The following is a 17,179-nucleotide window of genomic DNA, read 5'->3' on the forward strand; positions in this document are numbered from 1 at the left end:
ACACACACACACACATATATATATACACACACACACACAGAGTGATCTCACATTTGTGCTGTACACTGTTTTAGATCAAAGCAAAGCATGCAATTGAACACATTTTAGATTTAAGAATTCTACCTTTTTATAGCAAGACATTAATAACTATTGATGCAACTGTCCTTTTTGTGGGTTTTATTTAGATTTTCATATGTGCAATAAGCTGTCCCAAGAGTGTATCAAATGAGTTAGAGATTTTTGTTTGTAATTCCATTATAATCTTAAATTTTGAAGTATGTTTCAAAACTTATGAACTCTGCTTTCAAGTTTTAAAGAAGTTAAAAACACAGTCTCTAATTTTACACAGTTTTATGACATATTTTACCCTTAAATTTAAGCTGCTTTAGCACAAAACAGTTTGAAGCATTTTCAGTTTCTGAAAGGTAGTATACTTATAATTGCTCTTTTTAACGTGTATATAAGTATAACCAGTAACAATGCATAAACTGCTCCAATAAACCCAGAGCTTAAAAGCAGTCAACCTCTTCTGCAGTGCAGAAGCATGAGTCCTCATATAATGACAAGTGAATGACATTTTAAACAGCATACCAAAAGCAATTTTGAAAAATGTTTAAAAATGTACACTAGCATCATTAAAGTGATATTATATTTGAAAACAGACTAGGATAATAACATGAAAAAGCCCACTGCTTTTAAAGCTATTTCTCACTGTACACAGGCTTTCCTTTAATTCAAGAGGAGTTTCAAAAGGCCCTAAGGCCCTACCAGAATCAAATAAAGCACTTAAAGTATTCTCATCAGTAGATTAAATGAATCACCAGTAGAACTTAAAATAGAATTAAAATCTACGTAAGTAATCCTCCTTTGTATGCGTAGCTTCTGAATGCCTACAGTTCATGTTTTTTATACATAAAAGAAATACTTTTAGATTAGTTAATTACTCTAGTTACCAAAAGTGCTGATTATACGTAAACAGCATAGAAAAGTATACTAACTTTGTGTAAATCAAGATTTTATGTTTTATTGCATTTGTTAACAATTGGGAGGGTGGGAAGTTGGTATAGCTCAACCTGAAACCGGTAGTCATAACTACACAGCTTTTTCCAAAATTCAGATCTTTTATCGCACAGTGATCAATTCCATACACTCATCTTCTGTAGCTCTCTCAATTCCAGTTTTTCAGTTTGTAAGTACCAACACTATCAAAAAAGTTCAAGTTCAAACACAGCTATACAAACAGACAAACTAGACAGAATACTGTAGATAAGGCTACTCATTTTTTATAAATTTGTTGAAAGAAACCAGGCACAGAGAACTTTGGAACACACAATACTGAAAGCCACCTATGATAATCTTTGCAGGGTAGGTGTTTGCAAATTCCACAATTAAGCATTCACCCCTATAGCTTTAGCAACGAACATACAGATTTTATATTTCCTCAGCACTTCAAGTAAATTGTACCTTAAACACAGTGGTTCTTATACTGTACCATATTTATCAAAATAAGCCTATAGATGAGCTAACTAAGTGCCACCATATCCTATTCAACTGTGTCCTTTACTTCACAACAGAGCTGGCTGCTCAAAGGCCAGTCTCACAACAGTGAAAAACATGCACAACTGAACTGAGAGCAGGCAACAGCAGAGCACTTAGGTACAGCATAGAGATTCACTGTGGAGCATGACAGTCAAAAATACTGGTCACAACAGAGAACCAGTACTTACATACATAAGTTAAGGAAAACTGCATGATCAGACTGTGCTTTTACATAAAGTCTAAGCGCAAACTTTAGGGGATATTCCTAATTTGCTAGTAACTTCTGAAGAACATAACCTTTAAAGATGCATAATTCTGCACACTCAATTTCACATTAAATCACAAAATAAGCATTTGTTTTTCAACCACCTGTGAATTTAACACACAAAAAAAAMCCCTCTTACTTAAGATAAGCAAATGCATTTCCAATCTACAACTTCATGTAACATTACTAAGAATAGGGCTTGTTAAAGAAATTTTCTCAAAACATACATACAATATATATTGCAGGTAATGGACACAGTGTGGACAAGTTATTTCCATTCTCTCTACCAAATGTCTATAGATTATGTGCAGTTTTTTTAACGCTGATGTTGAATTCACAAGATTCCTGCTCTTCCAGTCCAGTTCTACCTGTATGGAGAAATAAACCTTCAGAAGTGCACAAATAATAAGGACTGTGAACAGTGAAAATTAGTGCTTGTTCCACATAGGTGTTGCTATAGGTCCCTGTGAAGCCCTTTCAACAGTCACAAATTCGTCAGGGTTGTCAAAAGCTTCATAGTGGATTAATAAATCTTGAATAGCACACTCCTCAATCTGGAAAGAGGAGAGAAGGAAAAAAAAAAAAAAACAAATGAAAACAAATGTATTTCAGTGCCAGATCTACACTTACAGCAGTAACACAATCATGAACAGACTTTAGTGGCCCTGAATGTATCTGCTACAGACTGGCTGATCAGGAAGTAGATGAGGCCTTCTCTAGACAACTGGAAGCCACCTCATGATCACAGACCCTGGACTTCATGGGGGTCTTGAAACATCCTGTAATCTGGTGGAAGGGCAATGCAGGAGGGCACAGGCAATCCAGCAGCTTTCTAAACTGCATCGATGCTAGCTTCCTAACATGGGTGATCAAGGAGCTGACAAGGGGAGATGCTCTGATAAACCTGATACTCACAAATAAGGAAGAACTGTTTGGGAACGTGAAGGTCAGACACAGCCTTGGCTGCCCATAAGATGGTGGAATTCTGGATCCCAAGAGAAAGGAAGAAAACAAAAGGCAGAATCACACCTGTGGACTTCAAGGACATACTATGGCTTGTTTGGGGATCTGCTTTGAAGAATCTGATGGGATATGGTCATGGAGAGAAGAGGAGTTTTCAGGAGAGCTGGCTGGTTTCAAGGATCACCTCCTCCAAGCTCAAGAACGGTCCATCCTGACAAATAGGAAGTTGAGCAAGAGTGACAGGAGACCTGCATAATAAACAAATTGCTCCTCACTAAACTCAGACACACAAAGGGAGTATACAAGATGTAGAAACACAGAGCGATGACCTGGGAGAAAGAGAGACACTGAACATGCAGGAATTTCACCAAGAAAGCCAAGAGGAAAGACACAAAGGGCAACAAGAAAGGTTTCTACGAGTATGTAAGCAGCAAATGAAAGACTACAGAAAACGCGGGCCCACTACTGAACGACAAAGGACATGGAAAAGGCTGAGGTACTCAATGCCTTCTTTGCTTCTATCGATAGTGGCACACTGGCCTTCAGCAATCCCAAGCAGGGACCAGTGGGAAAGTCTGAAGCAAGGATGACTCACCTTCTGTACAGGAGGATCAGATCAGGAGACACAAAAAAACTGAACATACACAAGTCCATSAGACCTGACAGAACACACCCATGAGTGCTGAAGGAGCTGGCCAATATGACTGCAAGGCCACAATCAATAATCTTTGAAAAGTCACAGTGATCCAGAGAGGGTCCTTAGGACTGGAAGTACACATCATCCCTGTCTCCAGAAGGGGAAGAAGGAAGAATCAGGAAATGACAGGCTGGTCAGCCTCACCTCAATCCCTGGAAAGATGAAGGATCAACTAATCCTGCAACTCATTTACAAACATATGAAGGACAGGAAAGTGATTGGGGTAGTCAGCATGGATTTCTAAAGTTGAAAATGGTGCTTAACCAGCCTAATAGCCTTCTACAATAGATGTCTGGCTTGGTGGATGAGGGGAGAGTGGTAGATGTTATCTTGATTTTCATATGGCTTTCAACACCAACTCCCACAACATCCTCATATAGAGCTGGTGAAGTATGGGCTAGGTAAGAGGACAGTGAGGCGGACTGAAAATTGGCTTATCCGTTCAGCTCAAAGAGTTACAATCAGCAGCATGAAGTCCAGCTGCAGGCCAGTCATTAGTACAGATCCCAGTGGCTGATACTGGGGCCGATACTGCTTAACAACTTCATTAATGACCTAGATGATGGGACATAGTACACGCTCAGCAAGTCTGACAACAATACAAAACTGGGAGAAATAGTTGGTATACCAGCAATTCAGAGGGACCACAACAGGCTGGAGAAAGGGACAGAGAGGAACCTCATGGATTCAAAGGGAAATGCCAAGTCCTTCCCCTCAGGAGGATTAACTCCAGACACCTGTACAGGCTGGGGGCTAACTGGCTAGAGAGCAGCTTGGCAGAGTGGGCCCTGGGGGTCCTGGTGGACAACAAGCTGAAAATGAAACAGCAATGTGCCCTTGCAGCAAAGGTGGTCAACAGCATCCTGGACTATATGAGCGGCAGCACTGCCAGCAGGTAGAGGGAGATGATCCTTTCCCTCTCTTCAGCCCTGGTGAGGCAGAGTGCTGGGTCCAGTCATGGCCTCCCCAGTATAAAAGAAACACAGACCTGCTGGATCAAGCCCAGTGAAGGGCCACAAAGATTATTAAGAGATTGGATCATCTAACAGACAGAGAGATGCTGAGAGAACTTGGATTTCTAGCCTGGAGAAAAGAAGGCTCAAGGGGGATCTTGTAAGTGTGTATAAATGCCTGATGAGAGGCAATAAAGAAGATGGGGCTGGAGTCTTCTCAGTGGTATACAGTGACAGGACAAGAGGTAAAGGGCACAAGTTGAAATACAGACAATTCCATTAGAAATAAGAGATTTAAAAACAAAACAGAAAACAAAAATATACATCTTTTTAGCAGGAGGACGATCTGCTAAAAAGGAGGGTGGTCTGTTGGAGCAAGAGGCAGTGAAGACTCCATTATGTAAATGATACTTAGAATATCAATACATAACTAACCCTAAAAACTGATCTCTGAAACAGCCAGTGGAAACTCCTTGTACTGCTTTCCAGCTGTAGTAACTTAGCACTTTACCTGGATCAAAGCCAAAGGCTTTTCTCTGCTCCTAATAAGAGCGGCTTCTTGCTGGAGCTCTTCCTCTACAATAGCTGCAAACATGACAGGTGCTATTACTGGAGAGCTAGTCGGGGATGTTGCTAACCAAGGACTGCAAAAAAAGTAAATGACATCATGAGGTAACATAAAGAACAAGGTTAGCATAAGGCAGAAAACAAGATTCAAAATCTAAACCAGCGTCAAACTTACTTACGACTTTCTGGCTGTGGAGAATCCAGAACATGGTCTTCCAGGCCTGGGCTACTTCTGGTTGTACATCTGCAAAAAAGTTAGGAAGAAAGGAAAGCAAAAGTCACTGGCAAAATGTTCTCCTGGATCATACCATGAATTACAAATTCACAGTAGCCATTTACAAATTTGTGTGTGGATGGGATTCTCCTAGAAGATAGGCGTGAGATTTGATGCTGAATCTATTTCTGTAATATTGTAGTTGAAGACACACTGATGCCAATTTCTGACAATTAGAACTTTCATTGATTTTTAGCTCAGACATTAACTTCAATTCTTCCTAGTATCTGAACATTTGAACAAAGTTTTTTTAAGAGTTTTTTTAATGCATATAATATAGTCAACTGAGTTATGCACGACAGCATAGACTATAAATCTCTTTGCAATTAATATGAAAAGAATGTGGCTCCAAGATAAAAGAAAAAAAANAAAAAAAAAAAAAAAAAAAAAAAAGGAACTGCCTTATACACCAAATAAACATTTCAGGTAAAAGTGTCATTCATTTGCTGCTACAATAACAGTACTAATGAATTGTCTTCTCAAGTGTAAGTCAGCTTTTTAAGCCCCAAAATTATGAACTTTCAGTACACATCCTGCAAGGACCTCCCATATTCATAAGAATAGCGTAAAATTAGAATTAATGGAATTGAAAAAAAAAGAATCCTCACAAATATTAGTAAAGAATTCTCAATAGCATTTTCTCAATAACATTTTATTCTGTTGCAAAACATTAAACTGTCTACAACTGAAAGACACATTTGGTATATTTAAGCCATAAGTGAATTTGTCAGGAAAAACTCTTCACCAAGATAAAGAGAGAGACCTATTGTTATCTAATCTCTTTCTTTGGCAACATGCAATTCCTAGAGCTCTAAAGGAGTGTTAGATCATATGATGAATTGCTAACACAATTTTTTGAATTATTCTATGATATTGTATTAAAAAAACCCACACAACCTCTAATAGTGTTGGTATTTCAATAAGTAGATCTCCATTTCTCTGACTTCTCAATAATCTAAGTGGCCACAAAATGTTAGATACAAGGAAAAATCTATAGAAAGTATCTAATAAGAGCATTCCAATAACTGTTCTCTGCCTGGAATTTTTTCCCTTGAACACAACTCCAAGGACAACAAGAACCACCACTCCAACTGCTAAGTTAAAAGGGCAAGATTTCAAAAAATATGAGCAGCAGCATCCATCATAAAAAATGACATCCAAATGAACCATGCCCAACTTTTTCCAATAAAATTGGATTTTGCCAACTGACCAGCCAACTACTCAAGGAACAGAAATAAAACAAACATTAACTACTTCAGGAAAAAAAAAATCTCTCTGCACCAACAGCTGCCAGGGGATAACAGTGGACATTAAAAGAGGCTCCCTAAAGTGTCACTCCCTTGGATCAAATCCAGTAGATCCACTGTAGATCTACAGTAGATCTGCAAGGTTATATTATTTCCATGTTTTCACTGAAAAAGCACAGTTCACATGACTAAATATGATCCTTTTGTTCCATTTGCAGTAAATGCTGACTGTATCAAACACTGGCAGGACAGTAAGTGGGACAGTGCATGGTGTGGAAACAAAAAAAGTGTGGTATATCCAAACTAGAAACTTCTGGATAACCACCATTCCATAGCTCTGAAAGAACCAACACATGATGAACAGCTCCATGCAAGGGTGGTCAAACATGCTCTAACATTCTCCAGACAGTGTCTACACAGCACTAGTTCTGTTAGGTTGACCTCATTGATATGCAATGCTTTTTCCACAGGTGCTTAAAGGAAAGAATAGGTTAAAAACAAAGAAAAACGAACACCACTATCTTGGTATTTTTCTTCTTCCTATTTTACCTTTGGTAAAATATTCTGTTAGACATCCATTCAAGTGCCATATAATCTTTATTTTAAAGAATAAGTTAACACTTATAAAGTGAGTGTGAAATTAGCTAGGAAAGGGATGGCAATTTTTGTTTATAAATCTTTTAATTAAAAGAAAAAAAATTAATGATGGTGGGCACAAGCAGCAACGCTAATCAAACCCGCAGACACAAAATAGGTGCTCTTAATTTAGCAAAAGATAATAAAACAGTATGCCTGTGAAATAAAGCAATGGGAAGGGAAATTCAGAAGTATGAAATACAAGATTGTGTGAAATGAAGTTAATAACAACCATAAATTGAGAGGTATCCGGAAGAGAAAGGTGAGAATCCAGGGTRCACTGACCATGGCAACAAATCAGAAATATGCTGCTTCAAAAAAGAACTCCAAAAAACAAATTTGCTGCTTCAAAAATACATTGGATGACTTGTTTCTGTCTTAACGACTTCTGCCAACACATACCACTGGACAAAACTCAAGTGGTAGAGATTTCAGTTTTGGTCTCTTTGGTCTCTTAAGTTCAAGGAAGAATAACCTTAAGAGGCACAGATGCAGAGAAAAGTAACGGGAATTGACTTTTCCACTGCTCATCTTCTGACAGCAGACTAAAATTTGGCTACAATTTTGCAAAGGAAGGAACAACAGAGGATATGACTGCATTCCATACGTATATTTTGTGGTGGTTGTACAGCCACTACAGAAATGACATGCCTGTGTCAAAAGACAGTGTTGTCATGAGAACGTAATTCACTAAAACAAAACAGAAAGTTTCTAACTATCATTGTGAATAGGGCTTTATAGCCTGATGTGACATGATGAAAGTTATAGGACTTGCTTCAAATCTGCTCAGGTAAAAGATGGTATCTTGGACTCATTTCTGATACGTGAGAACAGCCTCTTCAATGCACAAGAGCAGTCCATTCACCAGCTCAAATACAGAAATGAAGCACACACACAGTAGAAGCAGGGGCAGGTTATGAAAGAGGAATACAAAAATACTGTCTAAGTGCGCTGGGAGAGAGTTATGAGAACTAAAGTTCAGCTGGAGTTGAAACAAGGTAAGGATGTTCAGGGCAAGAAGGAGGGCTTCTTTATTAGCAACACCAAAAAATTTTTAAGGAAAACATGGACCTACTGCTCAACGGGAAGTTCTTGATGACAAGAAAAACACAATTTTCAATAAAAATTAGTCTCACTTCACTTGCCAGGAAGGCTGCGAAGCAAATCCTTCCAGAGGTCACTTCTCAGCATATGAAGGACAAGATGACTGGGAACAGCCAGTATGGATCCAGGGCAAATTATGTCTGACCAACACAATTGCTTTTTATGATCGTACGTCTGGTTCTGCATACATCTGGAGAGCAGTGGATGTCGTTTCCCTTGGTTTTATAGCAAGGCCTCTGACATGGTCTGTCATTATATCCTTATATTCAATCTGGACCATATGGAGCAAATGGACAAGATGAGTGGAAAATGGACTGGACTGCAGGGTTCAGAAGGTTGTAAGCAGATGTACGAAGTCCAACTGGTACCAGTTACTAGTGGTGATACTGGGACCAATACTGTTTAATGCCTTTACTGATTGTCTGGATGGTAGGACAGAGTGCACTCTCAGCAAGGTCACAGATGACCTGGGGGGGTGAGCAGGACCTCAGCAGACTGAAGAAGCAGGCAGAAAGGAACTCATGAAATTGAGAAGACAAATACGAAGTCCTGCATCTGGAAGAGAGTAACTCCATGCACCAGCACAGACTGAGGCCTGATTGGCCAGAAAGCAACTCTGCAGAGAGGGACCTAGAGGTCCTGCTAGACAACTAGTCGAAGATTAGTCAGCAGTGTGCGCACCACAACACCAAAGGTCCCTTCCTACCTAAATTATTCTATGATTTCAATAGTAGGGAACTACTTTTAGGACGGAGCCTATATAAATCAGTGTCCAGCTTCTATTGCAAAAGCAAGAAAAGAAAAATAAGATAATAACAATCAAGGAAGAACCAAAAAAGGAAGGAAGGAAAAGAGGAGATGAAGGAGCTTTTTACTGAAGTAGGGGGGATGAACAGGTGTTAAGAGTATGTTTGTACAGCTTACTAAATGCCCTTATTCTAGTGTCATCTCCCAGATTCATCTCTTCTTCCACCTGCTCTAATAATGCCTACCCACACGCACATTTGACAGTAAACCCTACCTGCCTGCCCCATCTGACAGCTACTCTGTCCTTCCCACTCACAATCCAAAGAGCTCACAGTACAACTATGCAAACTAATTCAAATAGATTTGTTTATACTTAACAACCTGTTCTAGAAAAGTTCTTTTCAAAATAAGACTTTTAAAAAAACATAATTAACAGTTCTAGTGTCACAGCACACTCTAGTGATCAGTTAAAAGATAAGTTTAATTGCCCATGTCATCTCCCTCAATTTAAGTGTGCTTTTAAATGTAGCAAGCAATTCAGATATTTTGAAGTTCTTTGTGCATATTTACATCTGTGCTTCTTGCTAGTAAAACTCTTAGCCCAGATATTAAATCAAGTGCAGATATTGCAATATGCTAGATCCACTGCTCAGCTAGCACCGAAATAATTAAGAGAAATGGAACAGAGGAAAAATGGAAGCTGGAATATACAGAAAAATGGAAAAAGCCTCAAAAATATAGAACTTGGAAGCCTTGAAAATTAAAGACTGATGTAGAGACACAAGTGGTTCTGTATGGAAACAAACTGGCTCAGTACTGAACCAGCCTGATTAACTCAGTTGGCTGAACTTGCCCTGACTCCTGCACAGCCACTGAGGTGTCTCAGCACTCAACTCCCCAGTGTTCCTTGAGGATTTGCTCATTTGAAGCCAGTTCAGGTCTGGTACCTCCCTGATCTAATGACTCCTCAGAAAGAAAACACAAAGTCTGGTCTCCTGCAGAATCTCTTGGGTTTTGCTGTACTGTTTGAGTCATGTACTACTTATTAGCTCAGTATTAGCCGTGCCAGAACTAGGCCATTCCCATGTGAAGCCGCAAAGACGTATTTCCACTAAGACTCCTCAGTGCTCCCTGGAGTAACACAGTGAAGACAACCCAGGCTGCCACAACAAAGTAAACCATGCCAGGCCTACATTATTAGCTTGGATTATGAGCTATATATGCACAGCTGCGCAGTGCAACTCCCAAGGCTGAGCTGACCCTGGAAACAATGCAGCCACATCCACACAGCCCTGCTTTTCAACTCATTTGCCCATGGACTCAGTCCAGTTTACATCTTTGTATTCGTGACATGGTTAATCAACAGAAAGTTTCAGGGTTGCAGACAACTGGAAGGTGACAATGTATGGAAGAGTGTTTATACAACCACTCAAAAAAATCCCAGAGACTACTGAAATAAAGAATATAGCTTTATGAAAACTGCCAGTTTAATTACTGCACAATTTAGACAAAGAAAGAAGAGAAAGCAGGAACAGCAACCATGCAAGTATCTTCAATGTCCCATCAGTTAAGTCTGACAACAAAAGATCAGGATCCCTTATGCTCTACCCACATTCAATTTCCCTTTCATAAAAAGGAGAAAAGGCTGTGGATAATTAGTCTTCATCAAAACAGACCATGAATGCCACAGGCAATTATCAGCATCTACTGTGACAGAAACTGTACAGTCAAAGAATAAAATTACCTACAACTAGAAACTAAGCTCCTAACTTTCAAATGGATGAACCAGTCACCTAGGCTCTTTACAGCTAATAGACAGAAAAAAACATCTTCAGAGACTATCCATAACAACCTGGAATAAGTTGGGAAGTGCCTTCTTTTCCCACTGACTGTAGTCAATCTAGTCATCTAAGCTCCCAGTATCTTAACATATCATTTTTCAGACAGCTAGCTTCTTAGGCCTAGATTCAGCTCAAAGAATCAGCTTTGAGAGATTTCCAACTGGCCAGACTGCACAGACTAGACAGAGAAAATCAAAAAGAAAATGACTTTATGAAGGTTACAGAGCAGGCCTGATAGTGCTAGGAATAGCATCCAATACAAGTTCCCTTATCACGAGGCCATACTGTCTCTCATATGTCTCTTTATTATTCTGCTAGCAATTAAATTAATGATACCTAGGCTTCATGGCCCTACCCCTGCACTCACAACCACCACCACAGCTTTCTGACAAATGCCCCTCCCTCACATACACTCTCCAAGTCCCTCTTCTCCTTCTCTTCCTTCTCCTCCACCACCCACAGGAACTGCTTATCTTTTCTCCCCTCAATTTGTTCTTTATCCACCAACAGGAAAAATGCAGATTGGTTTTAAGGAAACACTGGCCAGTTTCTACAAAAGGTGAACAACCAAGAGGAAGGCCCACTGTCTTTTCCTTTCAAGGACTATTTTTGGAGGGGGAATAGGGGTTCTCATGAAACACTAGGAGGTGATTGGTGTCAAGGCCCTCTGTTCACCAGCAGGCTCTGCAAACTCTTCCCACTCTCCCAGGGCTTGGCAGCCCATGTTCAAACACAGCTCTGACACAGTGCAGCTGTATAACCCAGGGTCAGGCTGCTGTGAAGAGTTGTGAGAAAGAACTGTGGGAAGCCTCATGGAGGCTCCCTTCTCTTTGCTCAGAAATCATTTAAGCTCAGGCCCTCAACCTTAGCTTGAGCTACACTGCAGCTATGTCTGGTCCCAACCGTGCTTATCCTGACCCTACCTCGACTTCCAGGTTTGACCATGGCCAGTCCTGCCCTGCCACAGCTTGTCCAGCAGTCCTTGACTGTGACTCACGCTGGTTGCTGTCAGGGAGCCTGCCCTGCTCTCCTCACTGGGCACTGTGGGACTGTGCACTTGTCAGCAAGGCCACTGCCCTGCCTGTCTTGCTGTCACCTTCTACTCCTGGGTCCCCTGTCACTGCAGGGCAGCTGGCCTGTGCTGCTCCCAGAGAGCAGGTAAGGAAGTCTGCAAGATCTTAAGGCCCTCTCTGTCTTAAGTATGTTAGTGTACTGCTCAAAATTCTTGATGACAGGGGAAGAGAAGCAGACAGTGGACAATTCAGTCACACAAACTTTTAGAGATAAGGCTGAGGTTTCTTTCCTCAAAACTTCGGTAATTATTTTATCCCCAAAATTGAGGTTTTATTGGAGGCAGCAAGAGGGTGCAGGGCTAAAACAACTGAAGAGCAATATACATCTAGTTATTAGACAATGATTTTCATGCACCTCAGAACACGCTATTTTTGTCCTTAGAATTACAAACATTTCCCTAGTAATTACAATACACTAATTTTTAAGCAGTGTAACAATTTTTCAGTAAGACTTCTTAATTGTTTAGGTACACTGTTTAAATGGCTCAATCAGCTCGTAAGAAAGCTCAGATCAGAAAATGCCAGAACTGTGTTTGAATAAACTCATTTTATTATGCTCCCAGTGGTCACATAGAAATACTCATAAGCAAACTCAGATTCACGTATGCCATTCCTACATGCTACAGAATATCTAATTTCTGCAGAGGTTAGAAAATTTAAGTATAATTATTTTTAGATATACATATGTGTATACATATGTGCACATACACACACACTCAGATGCAAACACTTCAAATTACAAACAAAACACCATTGGCAATACTAAATTACTTCAGTCTTCATTTTTAACAGTCTCCTATTCATCATAGTATTTATTCACAAATCCTGTTAGCAGAGCCACTAAAATAATACTTGCAGGATTAAAAAAAAAAAGACATTCTTTCATCTTTTCTTCTGCAGAATTTTTTAAATTATTTTAGTTCTCGTATAAATGTTAATCACTTAAAAAAAACAAAACAAAACAAAAAACACAATTAGGAAAAGCTGTCTTACCTTGCAGGGTTATGGATTAGTGTATCCTCAGCTCCTTTACATACAGCTCTTTTGATACCAGTACCTGGTGAATTACTCACACATTTTTCTTCTTCTGTTACAAGATCACGGAATGACTTTGGCAAAGAATAATGCAATGAAGACGCCCTTAAAAAAAAACAAAAACAGAACATAAGGCCACTCATTTTATACTTGCATTTTTCCAAAATTCCATTCCAGTCTACATTTCAGATAAAAAATAAAAAATAAAAAAAAAATTAAAAAAAGCTAAGTAATACTGTATTTTCTAACTCAAAAGATACTTGCCACCATCTCACCATTATGCCTGCTACTCCCCACCTGCTAAAATAACTCACTTCGGGTCAAATGGGTAAAATATCAGGTAATTTGAGCTCTCTGAGGTTAGGTATGCATATTTGACTATGGTAGAATTAACAGACACGGCTGTCAAACAGGATCTAAATTCCGAAAGTTGAAGAAATGATGGCAGCCTAGGATGCACAGGATGAAAGACTCTTGAAGACAGACTTCATTTTGTATTTCCCAATAGCAAGCAAGGCAACACCTAGTCACACCAAGTTCCAGCACTACTCCCACCAATTCATAGGCTGTACTGCTGCAAATATTCTCTGTAAAATAAACATCTATGAGAATAGAAAAATAAATAGTACAGAATTTCTTTATGAGGAAAAAAGTTCTCCCCCTCACCTACCCATTCAAAAAAAAGCATTTCATTTTCATAGATACCCTGTCTCAGAGAAGCTGCATCTTCCCTAAAAGCATTAATCCTTGAGAAGTGTCCAGATAAATTGCACAATGCTCCAATTCTTTTGCTGAAAATGTTACAAGCATGCCATCATGCAAGTCAAGTATTCCTGAGACTCTTTCCGGAGGATACTGAGTTACTCAAACCTCCTGAAGCCTCTATAAATCCCTCGCTCCACAGTGAAATCTAAAAGACTACCTAATGAATAATGAAAGTAAAACTTTTGTTTTACTTCCAGAAATATAACATGTACTGCTACTGACCTAGATCCTGCACATTAACTTTCAAAAATAAAACAGCGTCAAGTATGAAAATACAGCAATTGAGAATGATAGCTATTCTCAACACATTTTGATCCCAAAGCTTTTTTGCTTACAGAAATCAAGAAAATTACCATCCGTTTCTCCACTCCCCTATYAAGATACTGGACTTACTTTTTCAGATTTAATTATTACTATTTAACTTTACTAACCAAAGCAGTCCCACTCATTTCAAAGAGCTATTCACAAAATAAACACACAAAATATGTATAAGAAGAATAAATCTGCTCATTAGCTACACAAAGAAATAACAGATCAGTTGTAAATACTACTGATGTAAAACAAGTTGCCTATAGAATGCTTACTGTCTACACAACTACCATAAGGAGGGGAGCATCCAAACCGAAGACTTTCAAATTACCTTTATCTGCTATACAAAGTAGAGTAGTAAACATAATGAAATTTCATTTTTTGCTTTGCAGGAGAGCTCTAAAATGCTGCAATAAGAGCATCAAGTACTGTACATGAAGCCTTATGCCAGATCACCTGGCCTTGAGTTTCCTGCATACAGCATGAGCAATTCAAAAGGAATAAAAAGCAGAATGGGAATCTTCCAGATGCAGAGGCCTGGGAGTTATTCACCTCATGTAGCACTATTTCTACCTAAATAGTGACAAACGAGAGACCTAGATGTTAAAATACAGAAGTATCATATATATCGTTAATGCTCAGGACAGAAACTTTAAACTGCTTTATTCCTCTGTTCTTGAAAGGCCACAGGCTCTCCTGAGTAACAAGGAGGATCAAAACAAATTCGGAAAACTAATAAGCTGTCTCTTTTCTTGCATGACATACTCTCGAAGCATTCCCAGTGTGAACTTTTCCTCCTTCCTTCCACCATTCTTAAAAGTAGTGTCGCTTCAGCCCCCCCCCCCCAATCTATCAAATTGGAGGTTTCTTTTGGCAGAAAAGATAGAGCACGTTGTATGATATGCTTTGTCTTTTAGTCAACCCAAAAAGAGCTAGAAGGTCCCACACCCTTCTGGCAAGTGCTCTTGCCGCATATCCAAAATGAGTATCTTATTTCACTGGAACACAAGTTCTATGGTTTTCAATATATTGCAAGCATGGAAAGCTCAATCTGTTGCCAGAAGCACTTTAACAGTCTATTCTGAATTTACAGAATAGAACTTTGCAAATATGATACTAGAGCAGATGAGTACTTACCATTCTACTTTATATACAAAAATTAGTTTGGACAATTAACAGAAGCAAACAATCTATGGCTTGCCTAAAACAGCTTAAGGTTCGTTTAACAAATGCTCTTTACCAACAGCTAGCCATAATGTGAAATATTCATCTACTCCTCACTGATTCTTCACTTGAACTCTTGGGCCATTGACATTTTCCAGATTAGCAGCCAGAGGAATGCTGCAGAAGAACATTTAGGATCATGTGTGACCACATGAGCATTAAATTGGATCGCATCCTCCAAAAGTATACAGTGGCCTTGAACTTAAGATTGTTTATATAGCACAGTAGAGCCCTGCTATTTTCAAAAGCCATTTAATCAGAACCTTAAAGATACAGTTTTTAGCATATCTAAGCATATTCCAGGTAAGCCCACACTTGTTTTTAAAGTAAAAACAACAGTTCATAGGCAATTAGTAGTTTAAAATTGAACTACACTCAACTGGTAGACAGAGTAGGTGAACAGTATGAATAGTCAACCTATTCAGATATCAAACTAAGGTAGTTATGCTGTGTATTTTTTAAATGCCCTTCAGTAGAGCCGCTCTTCCTATTTCCTGTATCCAGAAATAAATTATCTAACTTGAGGCATCTAAGCTCATGTGCTAAGTCAATTTAGGACAGATACTTGCCCTAAAAAGTAATTTATCTTAAATTGAAAAATAGGCCTTCAGGAACCAAAACTAACTTCTTGCACAAGTCTGAGTAAGTAGATAAACTACACAATGTCCTGCAAAGCCTAACTTAGGTTTTGTTGTATTTAAGAATCGTGTATGGAAGCTGCAGACACCCACAGGTCCATCCTCCTGTAGAGGAGTCCTCTCTGTCTTCCCTTGACACCTGTGGTCTGACAGAACAAATACATAAACTATAGCTTTAAAATGGTTAGTATAACAAAAANAAAAAAAAAAAAAAAAAAAATCTAACTGATAACATTTAAGACGACTAGTTGAAACTACTCATGTAATACCCAGACCAGTAATCACCAACCATGGCACCAGCCACAGCAGGCTCAATTTGGAGAAGTTTCTTTGCAGACTCTAAAGAAGAGCCATGAGTGACCACAGATCACAGTGGAGAGACAGTGAAGCGACAGAGGCAGGCCTTGGTCCAGCTCAATAAGAGCACATCCAGTTATAGCTGCCCTCCTGTACTAGCACAGAGGCCCTTTCAAGCTACAACTTGGGTAATGACTTCTCTGTCGTTGCAACATAGTCTGATGTGTAAAAAGGTGATGGTTTTATAACAGGTTATTCAGCCCATGTGACTGTGTTGGTAAGACTGTACATTGTCATTGCAGGTATTGGGTTACGTGTTGTTTATGCATAATTGTAACATTAGCAATAAGATTTAAAATAGTAACTGGATTTTTTTTTAAATGTAATAAAGGCTGGTATAAGTCGGTATTCCTTGTGTTGGTCACCAATCTTGATTCAACTGTCAGTCTCTGTGCAAGTTTTTAAACCAAATCAAATAGTTGCCCTGTGACACCTCCCTAAATAATCAATTTGCTCCTTGACCTGCAGTATCAAGTGAACCCTATGTAAAGGAAATACTTTGGAGCATTCCAGGTAACTCATGTTAAGAATTCTGAAGTTCAGCCACTCATATGAGAATTCAGTAAGATAAATCCTTCAAGGTGAGAAACCAGGTTTCCCCCATTGTAAACATACAGTTACAGTTCAGTTGTCAGAATGAGTTACTTCGTAGTTAAGGATTCAGAATCTTTTTTCCTAGCATGTGGAGAAGGGAAGATGAAGGGAGGCAGAAGGGAGTAAGATCCTGTATTTTGATAATAAATGTACACAGATGAAAGCAAATTGAGAAAACTGGTATCAAGTCCTGCTTGTATAGATCAAAAAAATAATTCAGTCTGTTTAGATTCACTTGAAACGTGTTGAATGTATTTTTAAAATTAGGTCACCTTAGGCAGTTAATTTTTGTAAATAACTGATGTAGTAGCATAGGTCTATAGCTTGTAATCTGGACACTGGAAACATATA

The 17,179-nt window shown here is 39.0% G+C and overlaps 1 protein-coding gene across 3 annotated transcripts in view; it reads right to left on the minus strand.

Moving 5' to 3' along the window:
* Nucleotides 1-164: 164 nt before the first annotated feature.
* The window catches only part of IBTK (inhibitor of Bruton tyrosine kinase), a 59,434-nt gene continuing 42,419 nt past the window's right edge, over nucleotides 165-17,179 (minus strand). For 2 of the 3 annotated variants that reach the window (XM_085299185.1, XM_085299184.1), the window contains exons 26-29: nucleotides 12,900-13,046; nucleotides 5,160-5,228; nucleotides 4,929-5,061; nucleotides 165-2,358 (exon numbers count right to left, since the gene is read on the minus strand). In XM_085299185.1, coding sequence (XP_085155311.1) covers nucleotides 2,233-2,358; nucleotides 4,929-5,061; nucleotides 5,160-5,228; nucleotides 12,900-13,046 — 475 coding nt within the window. In that variant the 3' untranslated portion in view covers nucleotides 165-2,232. Of the gene's footprint in view, nucleotides 2,359-4,928; nucleotides 5,062-5,159; nucleotides 5,229-12,899; nucleotides 13,047-17,179 lie in introns of those variants that run through there. The other variant, XM_085299186.1, reaches the window with a different exon arrangement.

The sequence above is a fragment of the Rhea americana genome, unplaced genomic scaffold, assembly GCF_003343005.1.
Source record: "Rhea americana isolate MKP2758 unplaced genomic scaffold, rheAme1 scaffold_147, whole genome shotgun sequence".
NCBI lineage: Eukaryota > Metazoa > Chordata > Aves > Rheiformes > Rheidae > Rhea > Rhea americana.